The sequence below is a fragment of the Astyanax mexicanus genome, chromosome 17, assembly GCF_023375975.1.
Source record: "Astyanax mexicanus isolate ESR-SI-001 chromosome 17, AstMex3_surface, whole genome shotgun sequence".
In the NCBI taxonomy this organism is placed as follows: Eukaryota; Metazoa; Chordata; class Actinopteri; order Characiformes; family Acestrorhamphidae; genus Astyanax; species Astyanax mexicanus.
This window is the reverse complement of record NC_064424.1, coordinates 8575110-8597085: the sequence shown is the minus strand read 5'-3', so window position 1 is coordinate 8597085 and position 21976 is coordinate 8575110. Positions and strand designations below refer to the sequence as shown.

The following is a 21976-nucleotide window of genomic DNA, read 5'->3' as shown; positions in this document are numbered from 1 at the left end:
GTTATATTTTTGGGTGTAGACAGCGCGCTAATGAAGGTTTGGGCCCCTGCTGGACATCACCCCCTCCTCCCTCGTCTCACGTCTGGCAGGAGGAGATTAATAACTCAGCTTCTTTTAACTCCATTGTTCCCTGACTTTCATTTAACTCATCTTACTGGCGCTGGCATATCGGCGCAGAGAAATATTAAACGCAGCACAAAACAAGGCAGGGAGATGGTCTGAGAGCGGGGTGTGTGTGAGAGAGCGCGAGTGTGAGTCCAAGGCTTTGCATGGCAGGGCAGCTGAGTTTACATTCCAGGGCTGGATGGGTGTAACCTTTAAATGATATTTAAAAAAGCCTGATTATCTTAAAGGTAATTAGGCTGAATGATGAGGACATTTAATTAAAAATAAATCCGCAAGGCGCCAGGGCCAAAAGCAATTTCCAGTCGCTGAGTGCCAGCGCTAGTCTGCTCGTGTCTCTTCTTTACTCCATTATTTCACTCACTCCCCCCCACCCCCCCACCATTCATTCTTCTAAACGAGTTCAGAATACCCATGCACTGCTGTCCATCTCTCTAAGGAGTGCATGGACATCATGACTGCTGCCAGACTGGCCCACGCATTAAACCATTACAGAGGAAATGAGCAGGTTGGGAAGTGAGCTCTGATTGGAGCAGAGTTTTAATCGCTGCATTTATCAACACTGTTAAACCCAGAGCCTAAAAATGTAGAACCGTCCTGATCTGAAATATCGGCATCACTATCAGGAGAAGTTGACGTCTACATTTTTATTTATTTTATTAATTAAATATGGATGATCCAGATGTTGCTGGTCACGCTTATTACCAAGTTATACCTAGTATTTGTAGTGCATGGAAATCCACATCACCTGGCCTTTCCAATTTTTATAAATATTTCATAAAAAAAAAAATACAAATTGTATCTTCTTTTCTCCCCATTTCTGAAAGCAAGGCAAATTTATGTGTAGAGCACCTTTTTATACACAGTGGCAATTCAAAGTGCTTTAATAGAAAGATGTAGAGCCTAAAAATGAAGGACTGTCCTGATCTGATTTGAAATATTGACATTTTAATATTGACATTTTTCACATTTTTATTTTATGAAGATCAGCTTTAGCAACTGATATAATATATGGGGTCCCTTGCATTAAATATGGATGATCCAGATGTCGCTGGTCAAGTTCATTACTATATTAAACCTAGTATTTGTAGAGCATGGACATCCACATTACCTGGACTTTCCATTTTGAATAAACATTTTTCTCATTATTTTCTGTCATTTTATCTTCTTTTCTCCAATATTTGGAAGGCAAAGCCAGGCAAGTTTATTTGTATAGCATCTTTTTTTTTAGACACACTGGCATCAGTATCAGGGACAGTTGAAGTCTAAATTTTTAATTTATGAAAACAATTTTAGCAATAAGCCTCTTGTAACCTAAGGAGAGCTGCAATGACCTGCAGAATATACATTGGATCCCTTGCATTAAATATGGATGATCTAGATGTCGCTGGTCAAGATCATTACTATATTAAACCTAGTATTTGTAGAGCATGGACATCCACATTACCTGGCCTTCCCATTTAAAAAAAAAAGTTTCTCATTATTTTTTGTAATTTAATCTATTTTTCTCCAACATTTGGAAGGCAAGGTAAGTTTATTTGTATAGCACCTTCTTTTACACACATGCAATTAAAGTACTTTACAGAAAAATATGAGTCTCAATGTAGAGCCTAAAAATGTAGGACTGTCTTGATCTGAGCTGAAACATCGGCATCAGTATCAGGGACATTTAAGGTCTACATTTTTAATTTATGGAAAAACAGTTTTAGCTATGGATATAATCCCCTTTGGAACCTAAAGAGAGTCCATTGGAGTACCCAGAGGCCCCAGCTGGCCTTTCCTAATGTGAACCCATGTGAACAAACCTTGTTAGGCCTCACAAGTGAATTAACCCTGAGAAGCTGTGTTTTGGTCAAATTTAACAGATTTTTACACTAAAAACTAAAATTTGCTTTATTTAGGCTTATTTCTTTATTCCTAAATGCATTTTAAATTAAAATAACCTACAAATCTAACAGATTTCTCCCCAAAGAGAGAATGAATGATAAAATGTTTGATCTTTATCCCGCTTTGTAGATCAGTTCTCCTCTTTCTCACTTAATATTCAAAGAAACAGGTATTTTTTCCCCCAATCCTTTTCCTGCGTTGTCAGTTCACACACTGTATGTGTGGCAGTTCATCACTCACTGCTCTGTGCTGCTCTGTAACATGTAATATGTTCTAGTCTAGACAGGCATGTGTCTCAGGGCTGTCTTTCATTCAGTCTCAGGGGCTCTCCTGCACTGCGAGAAGCTTTAAAATGAGAAGCTGCTGCTGAGCCGTGTAGAGCAGCTCTCTCAGCAGAGAAGGAGGAACAGCAACAGCCGACAGTACCAGTCAAAAGACCTCAACTCATCTATAATTAGGGGTTTCAGTGTTTTACAATCATTTGTGATGTGATGGACACTGTCCACATTTTTTGTTAGCAAGGAGAGCCAATTAATGCATTATTGAATATATTGAATATACAGATATTAGATAATCTGCATCTTCATAAAAGTTGTCAGCAGAGGGAAGCATGAAGTGCAGTAGGATTTTGCGGGAAAACAAAACTGCACTGATTTTAGACTTGATAATAAAACACAGTGGATCAACACCAGCAGATGACATGTCTCTCCAAACCATCACTGATTGGTGGAAACTTCACACTAGACCTCAAGCAGTTTGGACTGTGTGTCTCTCCACTCTTCCTCCAGACTCTGATCCCCTGATTACCAAATACGATGTAAAATTTACTGATGATCAGTGATTGATTAGAGAGACATGTCATCTGATTGTGTTGATCCACTGTGTTTTATTATCAAGTCCAAAGTCAGTGCAGTGTTTAAAGCACTTTTATGGAGATGCGGCTTTCGTTTTCCAGCAGGACTTGGCACACTCCCCACACTGCCAAAAGTACCAATTGTTCTTATATAATATTCAAATTTTCTGAGACACTGATTTTTTGGGGGTTTTTATTGGTTGTAAGCCAAAATCATCAAGAATAAAGAAAAATAAACGCTTAAATTAGATCACTCTGTGTGTAATAAATCTATATAATATATGAGTTTCACATTTTGAACTGATCCAATGACATTTGTTTGAGATGCATATTGAATGAAAATCATATTGCCTATACCATTATATATATATATATATATATATATATATATATATATATATATATATATATATATATATATATATATATATATAAACTATCATAGCCTTAACAAGCTAATTAACCAGTCTATTGTGCTCCAGTTAAGATTTTCTCTTTAAGAAATTTAGCTCATTTAATCTGATTATCATGAGCTTTTTTAACACTGAAATTCTGAACAAACGAAATGAATGTAAATTATTTGTACGTAAATTTGCAATGTTTGACTGTTGTCCTTTTTGTTACAAAAATTAGAATTAACCGCAATTAGAAATGAATGTGTGCTAGAATTTAATAATAATAATAATAATAATAATAATTATTATTATTATATAAAGATAATTCCTCATAGCCCCCCTTTTGCCTAGTCACATCCGTACACATACTTGGCATTCACTCAAGAAGCTTCAGGAGGAACCACCTGGGATGCTTTTCCAGGGTTGAAGAATTTACAAACATGCTGAGCACCTGTTACCTCTTTAAAACTGCATGTCGGAAAACATTCCACAGATTTTCTTAGATAAACACATATGGCATCAAATTTACAATCTGCAGTCTTGTTCATAAGTTTGGAATCAATGTTTTTTCATCAGAACTAATCTGCTTTGGTTGCAGATAAAAAAGAAATAACATTCAGAAGATATACATGTATATTTGTCTCTGTATTCTGCAGAATGAAGAAGCTGAATACAGTCTAATCTAATCAATGTATCAATTGATTTGTTAATGTTGTTAATCCTGTGCATCTTTACAGGTTACAAGTAATTAAACAAAAATGTTTTTTTTTCTTCATCAAGTCAACCCAGTGTTGCTACAGCTCAGAAATTTAGAAGGTAAATTAGTTTTAATGCTTATTAAAATCTGAATTAAATATGGCTACTCTCGGATTATTGGGTTTAGCATGTACACAGACAGGGCACTCCACTGTTCCAGGCTAACACAGCAGCAGATCACTGTCCTGAGTGAACAGAGAGTGTAAGCAAACCACAACTCCAGCTATTGGTGACAGATGACCCACAGCAGTGTGTGAGAGCTGTACATTGAAGGTCAGAATAACATGTGTTGACTGTGAGGAGTCTAGCTGAGTGTCAGCTGCTTGGTGTGCAGTTTTCCCTCCATCATTTTATCAGGTAATACAAAAAAAAAAAACATACACCGCCAGTTTTCCTGACATTTTGTATGCTGTACTGTACAATAAAACAAACTTATTTTTTATTTATTATAGTGCTTGCAAAACAAAATACTATATTGTTATCTATTATGTTCTTCTTCTACGTATTACTGTGTTAATGTTCAGTCTCCCATTCTCTCTATACAACTCTATTAACTCTATTGTGTAAATCCTCTTTTTTTCTATCTAACTTTATAACAATCACCTAACGACACCAGAAAAACAAACCATTTTTGATTGCTGTGTTAATTGGTCTGTCTGTCTATCTGTCTGTTGGTATGTCTGTGTCTGTCTATTGGTCTATCTCTTGGTCTGTCTTTCTATCTATTGGTTAGTCTGTCTGCCTATTGGTTTATCTCTCTGTCTATCTTTATATTAATCTGTCTGTCTATCTATTGGTAGGTCTGTCTATCTATTGGTATGTCTGTTTGCCTATCAATTGGTAAGGCTGTCTGTCTGTTATTCAGTCTCTCTGTCTATTGGTCTGTCTATCTACCGCCTGTCTGTCTATTGGTCTGTTTGTCTGTCTATCGGCCTGTCTATCTATCGGCCTGTCTGTCTATCGGTCTGTTTGTCTATCTATCGGCCTGTCTGTCTATCGGTCTGTTTGTCTATCTATCAGCCTGTCTGTCGATCCATCAGCCTGTCTGTCTATCTATCGGCCTATCAGTCTATCTATCGTTTTTCTGTCTGTCTATCTGTCTGTCTATCTATCTATAGGTCTGTCTTTCAACTTTTAACGAGAATCACCGTAAAACCATCTCATCTGTCTGTCTGTCTATTGGCCTGTCTATCGTTCTGTGTATCGATCTATATATATATATATATATATATATATATATATATATATATATATATATATATATAGATCTGTCTATACTTCAGTCCGTCAATCTATCGGTCTGTCTGCCATTTTATTTTTTTCATTTGTATGAATCGAGTCTGTATGAAATGTCTTTCCATTTTTAGCTGTATTTATTTGTTTGTTTTCATTTGTTGCTTTGCAAGCACTAAAAATGCATACTTTGTTTGTTTTTGTTTAACCATTCAAACAGCAAACAGAACAATGGCTGCCACTGCTGAATTAGCGATATTTGGAATTCCAGTCTTTTAGCTGAACTGTGAATTAAAACTTTTGATTGGTATTCATCTTTAACACACATTTCAATCGCTGAAGCTTTTAAAAAGCCTTTTATATGGCTTTGCATCCAATCAGACTGTACACTAATCTACAGTATGAAGGTGTGTCACATGGTACAGACACCTCAGCAACAGCAGAAAGAGTTATAAAACTCAGACAGCAGAAGCCCTGGGCCTGCAGAGCAGAGGAGAGCAGAACACCCGGGCGAGCAGGGGCGGTGTGTTTTCATGTTCAGGATGTGAGTGTCATAACCTACCTTGTAGCTCTTTGTCTCCCTTCATCCATCTGATGGTGGCGGCAGGTTTGCTGCCCATGGCCGTGCAGGTTATCTCTGTCTCATTGCCTTCACTCACAATGTCATCGCGGGACTCGATGATTGGGTTGCCTGGTGGGACTGGGAGGGGCAGACAGAGACAACACAGTGTTACTGAGAGAGCGGTTAAACTTCAGACACTGCACAGTGAGACACTGACTGGCCACTGACTGGCCAGTTTATTAGAAACAGGTACTCTCTATCTATAGCTTTGTGCACGAATAGATATCTGTGTATTTAAATGACTATACATGAGCATAAACAACATAAAGGCTCTCAGAAGGAAACAGGTCTAGTGCCTCTGCTGGTTGGTTGCTGTATATATATATATATATATATATATATATATATGATATGATATAATCATTAATTGTCATCCCATTTTCTCCCCAATTTACAAAGGCAATTACCCAACCCACTCATTAGGACTCCCCCTATCACTAGTGATGCCCCCAACACCAGAAGGTTGAAGCCAGCAATGTGTAAGGAAATATTGGAAAAGGTGGGCACAATCTACCAACCCAGAGAGACCAATGCCAATTGTGCTCTCTCTGGGCTCTGGCAGCTGATGGCAAGCTGCATAAACTGGATTCGAACCAGCGATTTCCTGATCATAGTGTCAGCGCTTTAGTCTGCTGGACCACTCATAGCCCTACTCTAACCTCATTAGCTTTAACAGCAAGACACTGTCTGACTGGCCAGTCAGGAACTTTATCTATAGCTTTTTGCACTAATAGATATATGTGTATTTAAATGACTATATATGAGCATAAACAACTAAAAGTCTCTCAAAAGTGAACAGGTCTAGTGCCTCTGCTGGTTGGTTGCAGTATATATAATATGATAAGATGTGTAGGTCTGCCCATTTCCATAGGAATTAATGGCAAAACAGCTCATTCTCCTTAAAACTGCCTTTCCATCTCCTGTGTCTCTGGTTAGTTTTTCCTGTGCTAATGCAGACACGTAAGTTAAGTTTTGAAAAATGATTCTGGTATATCATGAGAAGGTGGGACTTTTAAGTGTTAATATAGAATATAAAAATACACAAAACATAAGATGAGTTGTGAATTCAAACTTTACTGTAACACACATTTTCCAGTCACCAGTTAATAAGGCTAATAACATTATTATTATAACCTCTGGTTTTTGACAATAATATGGAACACAATACATTAAAGATCATACCATGCTCTAAGAACAGCTACAGATCGCAACCATTAGATCATAATTAAAATTCTACCAAACATCTTCTACTGTCTCTTCTACTTTTAGAAACTAATGTGACATCAGCTGACAGGTTCTAATCTTTACTTTTGACAGAAATAATAATAATAAAAAAAATAATAATAATAAAATTACAACATGCTTTAGCTGTCAATGCTGATAACCAACTTTCATTTGTTAATATGAGCATAATTAGCACCAGGATCCACATTATCTCACCAATATAAAGGGTCAAAGTGCAAACTAACTATAGACATGATTTGACATACATTGTTAGTCTATTTATAGCCCATGGGTGCATCTGAGATTAACTAGATCTTTCTACAACACTCATAATTAACCACTGGAAAAGGTTAAAAGTGATAAATTCTGCTCTACAATTATGCTATATAATTATTCAATTAATAAACAATACTACTTAATTAATTAGTCAGTCTATATACTTACAGTATAGTTCAGTAATTATAGTACTGATGGATTTTGTAATTGTTTTTTTTACTTATGCAATAAGCAACATTTCATGAATAAAAATAAGTAGTTTTAGAAATAAGTACACAAATATGTTAGAATGTGTATTAAATTAAATAAAACTTTTTTAAAAACATGCTTCTGTTATTACCCTTGTGAAAATGTTCGGTGAATTTCCTATTGATAATGCTTAGTGTATTAATCCTCAGCATCAGCTTGATCGGATTTAAATGAAAATGCAAAGCACAAGCCAACTATAATGTACAGTAAATATATAATGTATATAGATGGAGAGAAATTACAGCCCACTGCTATATCTGAAGTTTAATTATAGTTAACTGGCTCTTCCAGGATGGTCAGAGCTAATTCTAACAGGTATAGAACTGTTAGTGCTGTTTTGCTCCACATTTAAGTTACATAATTACTTACATAATCACACAGTTATATAAGAAAAAAAAAGTTTCATTTTTTATACCAATTCCTGAACATGTAATGGAATTACTATTTCCCACATTAGTTAAAACATGACATATTTTATCTAATAAAGTATGAATATAACAGATGATGAAGTCACTTTTAACTTTCAGAGTTATGTATACTGTGGTTTTATTCTGAGAGATTTGGATTTATAAACATCCATATATGGGTTACTATATATATATATATATATATATATATATATACACACATATATATTGTATATAAAAAAAGCAAGATATCGCTTTACTTGGACAGTCTATTATGGATGCCTTATAAATACACATGTACTATTTATCTGCCATTCTTAAGTAACAAAAGCATGAATATATATATTATATGCTGAACTGAACTCTGAACTGAATGTAAATGATTCTCAATGCTTATGCTAACTTAAATGAACCCTAAACCTAAAATCTAAAGTATAAAACTAGCTCTTAAAGTTTATGGTTAGGGTTAGGTATAATGATGCATTCACTAGATAATCATTTACATCAAACTAAGAATTCAGTTGTATTTATTAGAAACTGAATTAAATGTTAGATGAGTTACTATGTATATCCCTAAAAACATATGCTCAAAATGCCGGAAAAACAATCATCATATTTCAAGACAATGAAAGTATTCACCATGAAATATTCATGTTTTCATTTTAAAGACAGATAACATGTGTAAGTTATGTTTTAAAACATGTTATAAATTAAGTGATTTATGAAGTGAAGTGGTTATTATGTTCTGATAGGGTTGTGATAACACATATCTATCTAATGTAATATATGTAGATATATATGTAAAGTTAAACCTAAATATACATACGTTTCTCTGACTCTACATCTGAACTGCATGTTCTACATGTTAAGTATGTTGAAGATTAGATTCAAGGTAACTGTAGCCCATGGGTGCATTCAATCCTTAATTACAGCTGACTGCTTCTTTCTAGGACTCTCGCAATCATTAGAATATTTTCTTTCATCTCTTTCCTGGAATCTTAAAGCCTTCGAGAGAGAGAGAGAGAGAGAGAGAGAGAGAGAGAGAGAGAGAGAGAGATACACAGATAGAGACAGAGAGAGCGGGAGAGAGAAACGGATAGAGAGAGAGAGAGAGAGAGAGAGAGAGAGAGAGAGAGAGAGAGAGAGAGAGAGAGAGAGAGAGAGAGAGAGAGAGAGAGAGAGAGAGAGAGAGAGAGAGAGAGAGAGAGAGAGAGACTGTGGAGCAGCAGGACAGAGTTCAGGCTCTGCAATAATTACCTTTAAGTACCTGAGAGTTTCTCCAAACTGTGCTTCGAAAAAGCAAAATAGCAAGAGGCATCACTTTCCACAAACACACACACACTCACACTCAAAAAAACACACATTCACAAACTCTCACACACTCTCTCTTTTTCCCTCTCTCTCTCACATACAAACACACACACTCAAACTCTCAAAAACACACATTTACAAACTCCCATACACTCTCTCTCTCACACACTCACTCACTCACACACACACACTCACTCACACACACACACTCACTCACTCACAACACACATTCACAAACCCCACACTCTCTCTTAAACAGACTTTGTCTCTCTCACACACAGACACAAACACACAAACACTCTCACACACTGTCAGACACACTCTTACACACTGTCTCACACACACACACACACTCACACACTTAACTCTCTTACACACACTCACAAACTCTTACACGCACTCACAAACTCTCACACACCCTCTCTTTCTCACAAACACACACTCCCTCACACACTCTCTCTCTCAAACTTGCACACACACACTCACACACACACACACTTAACTCTCCTACATACACTCACAAACTCTTACACTCATACTCACAAACTCTCTCTCTCACACACTCACTCTCTCTCAAACTTGCACACACACACACTCTTAACTCTCCTACATACACTCACAAACTCTTACACACATACTCACAAACTCTCTCTCTCACACACTCACTCTCAAACTTGCACACTGTCTCTCATACACACTGTCTCACACACACTCTCTCTCTCTCTCTATCTAACAAACACACACTCACGCATGCACGCACGCACACGCACACATAAGGTAATTGCTCTGAAGGGCTCCACCAGGCCGAGTTGCAGCTGAGTCCTCATATGATGCAGCAGGTGAAGTGTTTGAGGAGATTTTGGAGGGCTTTCAGTAGCCCCTCTAAAGAGTAGTGTAGTGTAGAGTAAAGTAGTGTGCATGTGTGTGTATGTTTATTGCAGGATAATCAGGAGATAATTCTTCTGTACTTTATGCATAAGAAAGTATTTGGTTTAATGGTACGTCCATATTTATGTGCAATTGGGGCGGGACAAAATTTTAAATTAACATAATTCTTCGTATCATTTTCGAATGTGGTATGTCATCGATATGTGGCATCTAATATCAATATTCTTATCGTAACATAGGTGCTCTACTCTCCATAAGACTCGCCCTCAATCTGACTTACTAAAGTTACTGCTTTATTACTCCACATGGTGGCGATGTAATCAAATGAATAGAGTAAACCTGTGGTAAAGAATACTGGCTGTCAAATTCTATTAAAACTCACGCCAAAAAATCCATAACTCCTGGTATTTGCTTATTTGGGATCATTATATCCTCTTTAGCAACACAGATTCTGTAAAGTACTCAAGATAATTATCTTGTGATATATTGATTATCATAGAATCACAGTATCATGATATCATCATTATCGTGGGTAAAGAATTGTGATGATATATCATAAGGTGCCCTGAGATTCCAACCCCTAATGCACAATAGTTTTATCACAAGATGTGCAATGTCATAAGACATGCTAAATTATACATGTCACACTATAAGTATACTAGTAAAACTATGCACTTTTGTCATTTTCCTTAATATACTGATCTGAAACTAAATTAAAGTACCACTTCAGTTTCTTAATCAGATTCTCTGATTTTGTTATTTATAGGTTTATGTTTGAGTAAAATAAACATTGTTGTTTTATTCTATAAACTACTGACGACATGTCTCCCAAATTCCAAATAAGAATATTGTAATTTAGAGCATTTATTTGCAGAAAATGAGAAATGGTCAAATTAACAAAACAGATGCAGGGCTTTCAGACCTCAAATAATGCAAAGAAAACAAGTTTATATTCATAAAGTTTTAAGAGTCCAGAAATCAATATTTAGTGGAATAACTCTGTTCTTTAATCACAGTTTTCATGCATCTCGGCATCATTTTCTCCTCCACCAGTCTTACACACTGCTTTTGGATAACTTCATACCTGCACTCCTGGTGCAAAAATTCAAGCAGTTCAGTTTGGTTTGATTGCTTGTGATCATCCATCTTCCTCTTGATTATATTCCAGATGTTTTCAATTTGGTAAAATCAAAGAAACTCAGCATTTTTAAGTGGTCTCTTATTTTTTCCAGAGCTGTATATCTACCATAGGCAGCTCTATATCCAAGTCCAATATCCTTTATTTTAATTCAATACTTCCAACACAGACTGCATTACTAATATCATGACATGGTTGTAATGCTGGATCAGTGATTTCTGGAGAAATCTGTTGAAGTTTCTGCATTTTTTATATCACAATTTACATGAACAAAAAATACCACAATGTAAATTTAGCAGCATGTGTGTTGTATATGTATAGGATAGTGATGGCTCAGTTTGTGGTTTCAATACCCAGACTCAGCAAGCTGCCACTGTTGGGGCTTTCAAGCACAATTATGGTCACTATAGTTCAATTGTATAGGAGTCAAATGTATACATTCATTATATATCATATGCGAAACAGTGTATATTAACCAATAAGTTTGAACTAGGATTCCAATGCATATACCAACAACCAATATGCAACCAATAACCAATATAGACACCACTTAACCAAGGAGTTTCTTCATAAACCAGTCTATATCAAGCGCTTATCTGCAAAACCAGATTTATTTCCAGAATTATTTCTTGAACTGCTTTCAAAACCGTTAAATTGACTCAGACAAGGCTTCATCTGAGGCCTCCTATTAGGCAGAAGGTCCTTCAGATACATCAGCTTATATAAGCCTTCCCGTTTTTAGTGATTGATAATAAAAGCATCTCAGAATAAAACACAGGAGCTCGGCGGTGTTCACAGCTGATGCATTATTGAAGACCCTCAACCTCTGTCCATTACAAGGAACAAGACAAGGACATACTCCTGGAGCACAGACTGATGCTGCTAATTTCTTCAGTAGTATAAATGGCTCAGAGATGAGAGAGGGCTGTTCTCAGGGATTCCAGACATTGCATTTGTCTCAGTCTTAAGCAGTGCTTTTTGTTTAAGCAATTATAGCAACCATGAGCTAGCTGATATTTTTTTTTTAGAATTTAAGAATACCCATCCAATATTTTACTGTATGTTGGCAATTAATGTCCCCAGACAGTTCCCAGCCTTTTGCAACGGAGCGCTGAACTCTGGCTGGGATTCAAACCTTTTATCTTATTATACTGAAGAGCTGCAGTTAGACTGTTGTGCCACCCTAGAGATGTGAAAGTACACTACATAAACACTGCATAGTTTTGAGTAAATTTACATTCCTGTTTTTTCTTGGATTATAAGGTGGAGCAAGTGTCTAACTGTCCATTTGTTGAGAGAAACTCGTATCAGGAAATCCTATGTTTAAATCCCAGTCAGGCTTTAGTGTTCTGTTTAGTGCTTAAACACTAGACAATTTTAATGGGAATAACAGCCTTGGTCTAGACATCCATATATCAAGTACCATCAATAATAAACATATATATATATATTTTTTTTTACATTGATTTATATCAGCAATAAGAGTGCGTTTGTTGCATACTCAGCACAGTGATGTCGGCGTAGGCCTCCTGCGGAGGGTCCGTGTAGAGCTGACACACGTATCGACCCTCGTCTGAGAGAGACACGTTGGACAGAGCCACACGCAGCTCGTTGTCTGAGAAGTTGACCAGCTGAAAGCGAGCATCCTTCAGGGCTGTGAGAGAGAGAGAGAGAGAGAGAGAGAGAGAGAGAGAGAGAGAGAGAGAGAGAGAGAGAGAGGAAAAAATAAATATAAGTTGGAAATTGAAACTCTGGCTTATAAAATGTCAATTTTATTTCTTGTTATTTCACTGTTGCTTCAGGAACACTGTAACTAAACTTGCTGGATTGAGCTGAATCGGGGAAAAGAGAGAGAGAGAGAGAGAGAGAGAGAGAGAGAGAGAGAGTAATATAGACAGTACAGAAAGAATAAAATTAGAGATACAGAAATCAGGAAGATTAAAGAAATATAAAGAAAAAGAACAACAAAGGCAACGTAAAAAAGAAGACAATAAGGAGTGAAACTCAATGAAAGAAGGACAATTGAGAAATAGAGAGAGAGAAAGAGAGTGAAGGGGAAAAGAATAGATAGGTGGAACAGATGAGTGTTGAGGCAGGTGGCAGGGAGACACTGCCTTTAGGCACTTTACATTATGGTTATCATTTTATTTTTTATTTTGTTGTATTTATATGTATCATTTATATATATATATATATATATATATTTGTAACTTTGTGTACTATACACACCTGCTGCTGGATGTCAAGAATTTCCCCTCGGGGATCAATAAAGTAAGTGAGTGAGTGAGTGAGTGAGTGAGTGAGTGAGTGACTGACTATCTATCTATCTATCTATCTATCTATCTATCTATCTATCTATCTATCTATCTATCTATCTATCTATCTATCTATCTATCTATCTATCTATCTATCTATCTATCTATCTATCTATCTATCTATCTATCTATCTATCTATCTATCTATCTATCTATCTATCTATCTATCTATCTATCTATCTATCTATCTATCTATCTATCTAAACATCAGAGCTTCCCTAAAATTTGATCTGGGACTAAAATCACTAAAAGTAAAAGCATTTTATTTAGTAAAAACAAATATATAAAAAACAGACATCACATTTAAAATCTGGTATAAAAAGTGACCACTAATCACACTTCTTTTTGACAGATCACACCTGTTTTAGGACAATCACACTAATCACACCAGTTTTAGGACAACTTCTACCAATCCCACCTGTTTTAGACAGATCACACCTGTTTTAGACAGATCACACATTTTTTAGGACAACTCCCAATAATCACACCCGTTTTAGAAGAATTCCCACTAATCACACCTGCTTTAGACAGATCACACCTGTTTTAGGACAACTCCCACTAATCACACCTGTTTTAGGACACCTCCCACTAATCACACCTGTTTTAGGACACCTCCCACTAATCACACCTGTTTTAGTACAATCACACTAATCACACCAGTTTTAGGACAACTTCTACCAATCCCACCTGTTTAAAGATGTCTTTCTCAAATCACACCTGTTTTAGACAGTTCAAACCTGTTTTAGGATAATTTCCTCTAATCACACCTGTTTTCAGATCACATCTATAAATCTGTAATCTGAATTAAACAATGCGAACCACCACTGAACAACCGCAGCAGAGCTTTCTGGCCTCTCACCATCAGAGATCCTCACACAGATACAGAGAGAGAGAGACAAACAGAGAGAGAGACAGACATAGAACAGAGAGATAAAGAGAGAGAGAGACAGGCAGAAAACAAAGAGATACAGATTAAGAGAGAGGTTACAGGTCAGAAAGTATACATCTACCTAGGAGGTAAAGAGAAGGATCACAGTGCAGAGTCTGGTTATCCCATTCTCTCTCTTTGAATGTGCGTTGTGGTGAATATTAAACACACTCAACAATCTCTTGCTCAGTGTGTGTGTATGCATGTGTGCACGCATGTGTGTCAGTGCGTGTGGGTGTGCGTTACTCTGAATATCAAACACACTCGACACTTCCTGGCTCAGTTAATTTAGCTGGATCAACTGCGTCTCTCCCTGGCGGAGGAAGTTGTGGTGAGAGGAGAAGCACACATGCTGTTCCCAACTTTGTGGTCTTCAAATCAAGTTCAGGGTCTCTCTCTTAATTAGGTTCAGGAATGGAGTCAAAATCACACACTTTCACACACTCCTCTCCCCCAAGAATAATGAGGCGTCCATAAGGCCGGCTCTGCTGCTGAACATGATGGAGAAGATCACGCAGCGCAGGGAGGGAGGGAGGGTGAGAAAAAAAAAGAGAGGGGAGAAATACAAAAAAAGAGAAAGAGAGATAGAGATAGAACGAGAGATGGGGATTGAGAGAGAGAGAGAGAAAGAGAGGGAGATGAAAGCCCGAGCTCCCCCCAACCCAACCACGATCGACACAGACCATTTACGACACTGAGAGCTCTCACACACGCCGTTTGTTCTCGACCGCATCGGCCGAGTTCAAAAGAGCGTGACAAAAAAAAAAAGAGGGAGAGACAGAAATAGAGGAGCATGAATAAATAAATAAATAAAAGAGGAGATAAATAAAGAAATAATCAGAGATCATTAGAGGGTTTGGAGGCGCGGGGCGGCTGAGAGAGCAGACCCTGATGCTGCAGCTCTGCTGTGATTGTTCTGAGCTCCAGCTGGTTAGCCATGCTCTTTAACTTCCATTCCAAAGCAAAGGAAGCAGGCAGGGGTGTGTGTGTGTGTGTGTGTATCTGTGTGTGTGTGTTGGGGGGTGTCACTCAAGCAGTAAAAAACAACAGCATAAATCTTTACAAGCAACAAGAGTTGTGTGTGTGTGTTTGGTAGCTGGAAGAGGGGAGAGGTCTTTATCATTGTTCCTGTCCTTCTTACACTTTCACACACACACACACACACACACACACACACACACACACACACACACACACACACACACACACACACATACACACACATACATGTTAAACGTGTTAAACGGACCAATAGAAACTCTTTAAAAATGACCTGAAATAAACTATTTTTACATTTCTACTTCTATTGTTTTTTTTAGACACTGACAATATGAAGCTGGATAAAATATCTTTATGAATCCCTCTCTCTCTCAGTTCATGCCTCTTCTCTATCTCTCTCACTCGTTCGCTCTCTCCTATATTACTCTTTCCTTTTTTTTTCTTTCTTTCCCAATCCTTCCAGTCTCTTATACAAGTCACACTTTTATTCTTTTCCTCTTTCTCTCACAGCACTATTTTCTCTTTTTTCTTTTATTCTCTCTTCTCCAGTTAGTTTCTTTTACTCTTTATTTTAAACGTTATTTTCATTTTATTCATTGTTTCTTTTTGTCTCTTTTCATCTCTCCTTTCCTTTTTTCCTCACCCTAAATCTCTCATTCGTTTTTTCCTAGTCTGTCTTCCTTTAATTCTTTCTTTCAGTTTGTCTCACAGTAGTTTTTCTCTACTCATCTCTCTCTCTCTTCCTTTCTTCTACATATCTATGTTGTCCTTTCTTTCTCTCCTAGTCACTCTGTTTCTCTCTTCTTCTCTTTCTCTCTACCAATCTCATTTCTCCCACTCTTTCTCTTAATCTCTCTCTCGCAGTCTCTTTTTCTCCCAGTCTCTCACTCTCTCTCCTTCTCTTTCTCTCTTCCAGTTTTATTCTCTCCCTTTCTCTCTCAATCTCTTTCTCTCCCAGTCTTTCCCCCTTCACTTGCTCTCTCTACTTCTTTCTCTCACCCAGTTTCTCTTTCTCCCCAGTCTTATTCTCTTCCACTCTCTCTCCCCTACCCTAGTCTCTCTCTTTCTCCCTCCCAGTCCCTCTCTTTCTCTCTCCCAGTCTCTCTCTCTCTCTGAGCAGTTGTCAATCTCTCTCTTCCCCTGTGGTCTGCAGGCCTGCGCAGACTGAGGCTGCGTGAGCAGACCCCGCTGCCAAGGCAACGCATTGCTCACCTTTGATCATGCTGTCAGGGCAGTGTAATCTTCGAGTGAAAACACAAATAAATAAAACATCACGAGTGTGTAGCCAATACATCTATATTCTAAGAAAGTGTGTGTGTCCTGTGTGTGAGAGAGAGCATGTGTGTGTGTCCGTGTGTGGTGTGTGTGAATGAGCGTGTGTGTGTGTGTGTGTGTTGGCTCTGTACTGAATGAAGATGTGTGAGAGCAGTGAGGCTATAGGCTGCTGAAGGAGTGGAAGGTGTAGAAAGTTGGGAGGCAGTGATGGAGAACTTCAGGGCTGGTAGTAAATTATTAAAATGCTAAAGGAAAAGTTTGCCAAAAAAAAATCCAACAAATGCTATTTTTCACTGACCCCAGATACAGCTGATCAGCCAAGACCGAGTGATGTGTCACTGTGCTTCTTCAGTTTACAACTAGAGCTGTCTTGCTAAACTTGCTTACAGACACTCATATATTTGCTTCAAAAATCCATTTTTTAGCTTGAATTTTTATAGTTTAAACTGATTTTCAGGGGTACTGTGAAGGTCAAGATGAGATCTGGAGGACAATCAAAACTACTGGAGAGAACTGCTAATACACTCAAAATCAACTCAAAATCTGCTAAAAAACCTGCAAAAACGGCTAACCTGAAAAAAAAAAAAAAGTTTAGCTCGAGTTCAGAGTCAAAAAGTTCCAATGGTGCACTGTTCCAATGTGCAGCACTGCTTATATTATCTCAGATATAATCGTATCAACCTCCTCAATCACAAAACACAAGGCTGGAAGTTCAGTAAGTAATTGTATTTCATGGAATAAACACCTTGCCAACTGTGAAGCATGGGGGTGGATGTATGATCTTTGTACTTCATCACTTGACAGCTCTGATTGTGCACCTTATGATGGAAACAGGGAACTGGGAACAGCAGCACAGGAGCTTCTCCTCTTTGTGAGTAGACCCTCACTGCTCCAGCCAGCTCCCCCTCAGCCGTTACTCTCCCTTTCTCTCTCTCTCTCTCTGCTCTACACGGTGCAGCGCGTCTTTTATGTGTCATTAGAATAATGTGGGACTAATTAGAGCGGCCGGCTTGAAAGCGAGAATCTGGCTGTCGGGGAGGGAGGGCAGGGAGGCGCTAATGATTTAATTCAATTTATTGATTGGGGAATGTGTGGGGATTAAAACAAACTGATAAGGGGCAGACGGCCAATGCAGTTGGTAATCTATTGTGACTGGGCGTCAGGTGGAGAGACAGCAATAATTATAGTATTATGAAAACATGAATAACTCTGCAGTGTCAGGCCTAATGGGAAGAGGATTTGTGACATCAGAAACATGCACTGGTACCATGTGGCCCAGAAGAACTGAGGCAGAGCTAAAAAAGTAGGGGATATTTCAGAAGGTAAGGAGTGGGCGGGATTAAAAAGAGGAAATTACAGTGAAAGAGTTTAGTCCGTGCAAGTAAGGAAAAAGGGCAGACAATAGATGGTCAAAATGCTTTATGGATATCTGACAAATGCTAAAGACATTCACAATGCAGCGCCTAAATGAGCAGTTGCCAAGAAAGGCAATAAAAATAATGACATCCTGTTGGATCACGCAGGGTATGATTTACATGGCTGCCGTTTGCAAGTCGAGAAAAGAAGTATCACAAGTGCTTCGACCTAAACAACAACAACAACGACTCCAACTGAGAACATGCCCTTTGCTGCCTTCCGGGGTGGTTCTGGACACAAATACAGGCTGCAGCGTTCTGAGTCGTGGCAGGCTGGTTGTCCCCCAGTGTGATGGTGGGACGGTGCTGTCAGCCGGTTCCTCCAGTTCGCTGCAGGAGCAAAAGAGAATAGAGCCCAGCATGGCCTCCCTGCCCCGCTGACAACAAGACGACAGGTCCAGTGGCCTCCACCCACTTGCAATTCCACTTCTGTTTCTCGCTGACTTTTCCCCACCCTTTCAAACTTAGTTTCTGCTTCATACATATGAAGGAGCCCACCGAGGGAAGCGCTTAATAATGGATCAGACTAACCACCTCAAACACTTGCAGATAGGGAGCCATCACAGAGAAGAGGATCCACCTTAAAAGGCAGTTAACTAAACCTAACACGAGTACTCTGCTATCAGAATACAATACACTAAAACATTAGCTAATGTTATCTAGTGTTTAAATGTTAAACGGTTTTAAGTCTTTATAACAGATTTCTTTCAACTTCAACTGTAATTTAACTGCTGCATTAAATAGGGACCTGCATGGGATAGTGTATCCCTGCCTTGATTCAACTTAAATAAGGTAGTTGGAACTATTCAAAATAATAACCACATTAATAACTAGCCTAGTACAAAACCAGGGTTACTGTCATAAGAGATATTTAAAAAAAAATAAAAAATAAAAATAAAACTTCCTCTGAATAGTCCCAATGGTTACGGTTATGTTTCTTTGGTTTTTGTTGAGAGAATGTAATCATAATGTTTGAAAGATGATCATTATTATTAAATTTGCTGTACTACCAAATGTATTTTGAGTGTTTTAAAGCTACTTAAAGTATAAAAGTAAAAGTAATCTAAGGGGACAAAGGAAGCAAAACGACTGTGGTACAAGCATACTATGGCAGTTTTGGGAAACCATACTAGTTTAAAAACACATTGTTCCATCTCCTGATGAGAAAGCAAAGTTTAGACAGCTATATTTCTTGAGAGACTGCATCTGAATGTGAATCAATGTACTTTAAGCTTTAGAACGCTTTCCTTTTACAGGAACTTGAGAAGAAGGTAAGTATGTTCTTTAATTATAGCTTAATATAAAATATTTTATTTATTTAAGTAAAATCAAATGATATGGGGATTTGTTGGGAGTGTGACGACACATTTTGTGTGGTTGGCAAAGTAACAAATTTAGCTATGATTAAAAGTAAAGAAAAAAACATAAACAAATAATAAATAAATAAATAAATAAATAAATAAATAAATCAAATGAGAACTGGATGTTAATCTAAGCAGATTTCTTTCTGGAAAACTGTTTATTTGGGTGAGTAAAGTGCTTCCATTTATTTACAATAAGCTTCGATTTTCAATATTTTCAACAGCGTGAATAGCAGCAGTGCTAGCAAATGCCGGTAAATACAAGCTACAGTCTGATAAACTCACCTCAGAACCGCGAAAGAGCTAGCGCTTAGCGCCATTAGCAGCTAATGCTAATACTGCTCCAGCCTGGGTACTGGAGGAACTTTACTGGAACTTCTTTATAACACTTTACTTCAGTGGAGGGGCTTTACTGCTCCTTAATACCTGACTGGTAGAATTCATACATGAGGCACACCAGATTATAAGGCGCACTGAATTTTAAGTGTGCCTTATAGTGCAAAAATATGATAAAGAGAGTGAAGTGTAAAAATACACTTGAACAAGGTGTTTATCCTCTGACATTATACGTTTATTTGTTTGGGTGGGGGTTGCTGTATGAACCAGGCCTCATGACCACAGCTTTTCCTGTGCTATATATTTCCACATAGGGGAGCTTAAAGCTTAAACTCAGGGTCACCATGTAATGAAATGCAAGCCATTGGGAGCGACAAGTGTCTGTGCTAGGCTACAAGCTAGCATAAGTGTAAAAATGTCTACATGTCTACACTCTCTGCTTTCTTGAAAACAAACTGGATTACAGGATTATCTAATCTGAATTTAAACACACACAAGAAGGGTAAAAACTGTCTGTCTTTCTCCCCACCTGGCAACACTTGAAAATGCCACAATTTAGGATGAAAAGCTAATTGTTACAAACTGACAACAGTCTCTTCAGCTAACTAACAGCCTATTGTCTATCATCCTGATTTTTTTATTCACAGTGTTGTTTTGAATTCTCTCGTCTTAGAAGCTAGAGCTTATAAGGATTTCTCCGACAAGACACAGGCTGACCCGTACCGGCAGGGCACAGAAGTGGATGTGGGCTGAGGTTTTGATTATGATTAAGAAGAGACGACGCAGTAGCGGATCAGCATGGTGCACACCAAAACAAACAAGCCTGTGTAGAGATTGGGGAAAAAACAGACGACAAGAGCAAGGACAAACAGGCCATGTGAAATGCTTTTGTCCGCTGGTAGAGCTTCACAGTATGGCATATCTCAGCCATGGATGCCAAAAAATACCATGCTGACTGGTTCACTAATGTTGCCTCGTAGACAATGGGGTCTTCTGCACAGTGGCTGCTCCTGAGATGGTACAAGAAGACCCTGACCACTGACCCTTTTCTCCTTCATCATCTCCTGAGAAGGCTTGAAAGAAGTAGACGTGGAGACAGGAATGAAAAAGTAATGACTGGTGTTTTTCGCTTGATGATAGAGATGATGATGGGAGCAGAGACTTGCCTTTGATGCTTGGTAAGATATCAAAATATCAGAAACAGTTGAGAGATGGTTCAAAGTCATTATATTTTAATTAGTGTTGTTAACATGAACTTTTCTATCTGTCTTTATCCTCCGTTAATCTGATAAAGTTGTATTTTTAATATATTTTTTCACATATCAACTAATTTTGTCCCACAATAAGCATTGTATATATATATATATATATATATATATATATATATATATATATATATATATATATATATATATCAATAAATAGCGTTTGCTTTTCTAAAAAATTAAGATCTGTTACAGCCATAAAGCCTCCACCTTTTTCCACCAATTTTTCCCATCCATAGCCCCATCCTTTGCATAGCTATCTCCAGTTTAACGCTCGCACTGGTTTCTCATTCCTTCACTACTTAAGTCCCACCTCCTTATATGTCATGCCTATTCATGCTGCTCAAATATGCAGAGCCAACGTTGAGAGTGAATGTACTCTTCAGTATGACCAAGGACATAAACTACTCTCTTTAAATTAAAAGTGCAGCAAATCATTCTTTGCATGATACCATAGAATGCCAACATTTGATTCCATCAAAAATAATTTCTCTCTAATATATATATATATATATATATATATATATATATATATGTATATGTGAAAATAAAGGGCCATTTATGTCTAGTAAAGGATCTATAAACGTGATGTAACAGGGCCAAAACAGAGATTTTTAGTTTTAATGTTTTAAAATGCATTTTCAATGCATGGAAAAAGTCAAAGACAAAGCAGAAGAGACAAGGCAAAAACAGAATGTGGATCAAACACAAATAGGAGAA

At 37.6% G+C, this 21976-nt stretch overlaps 1 protein-coding gene across 7 annotated transcripts in view; it reads right to left on the bottom strand.

The window, feature by feature from the left end:
• cadm1a (cell adhesion molecule 1a) overlaps nt 1-21976 on the bottom strand; it is a 441164-nt gene that overhangs the window by 72262 nt on the left and 346926 nt on the right. For all 7 annotated transcript variants that reach the window (XM_022676027.2, XM_022676028.2, XM_022676032.2 and 4 more), the window contains 2 exons: nt 12864-13016; nt 5810-5947 (listed from right to left, as the gene is read on the bottom strand). In XM_022676027.2, the coding sequence (XP_022531748.1) occupies nt 5810-5947; nt 12864-13016 (291 nt within the window). The remainder of the gene's footprint in view (nt 1-5809; nt 5948-12863; nt 13017-21976) is intronic.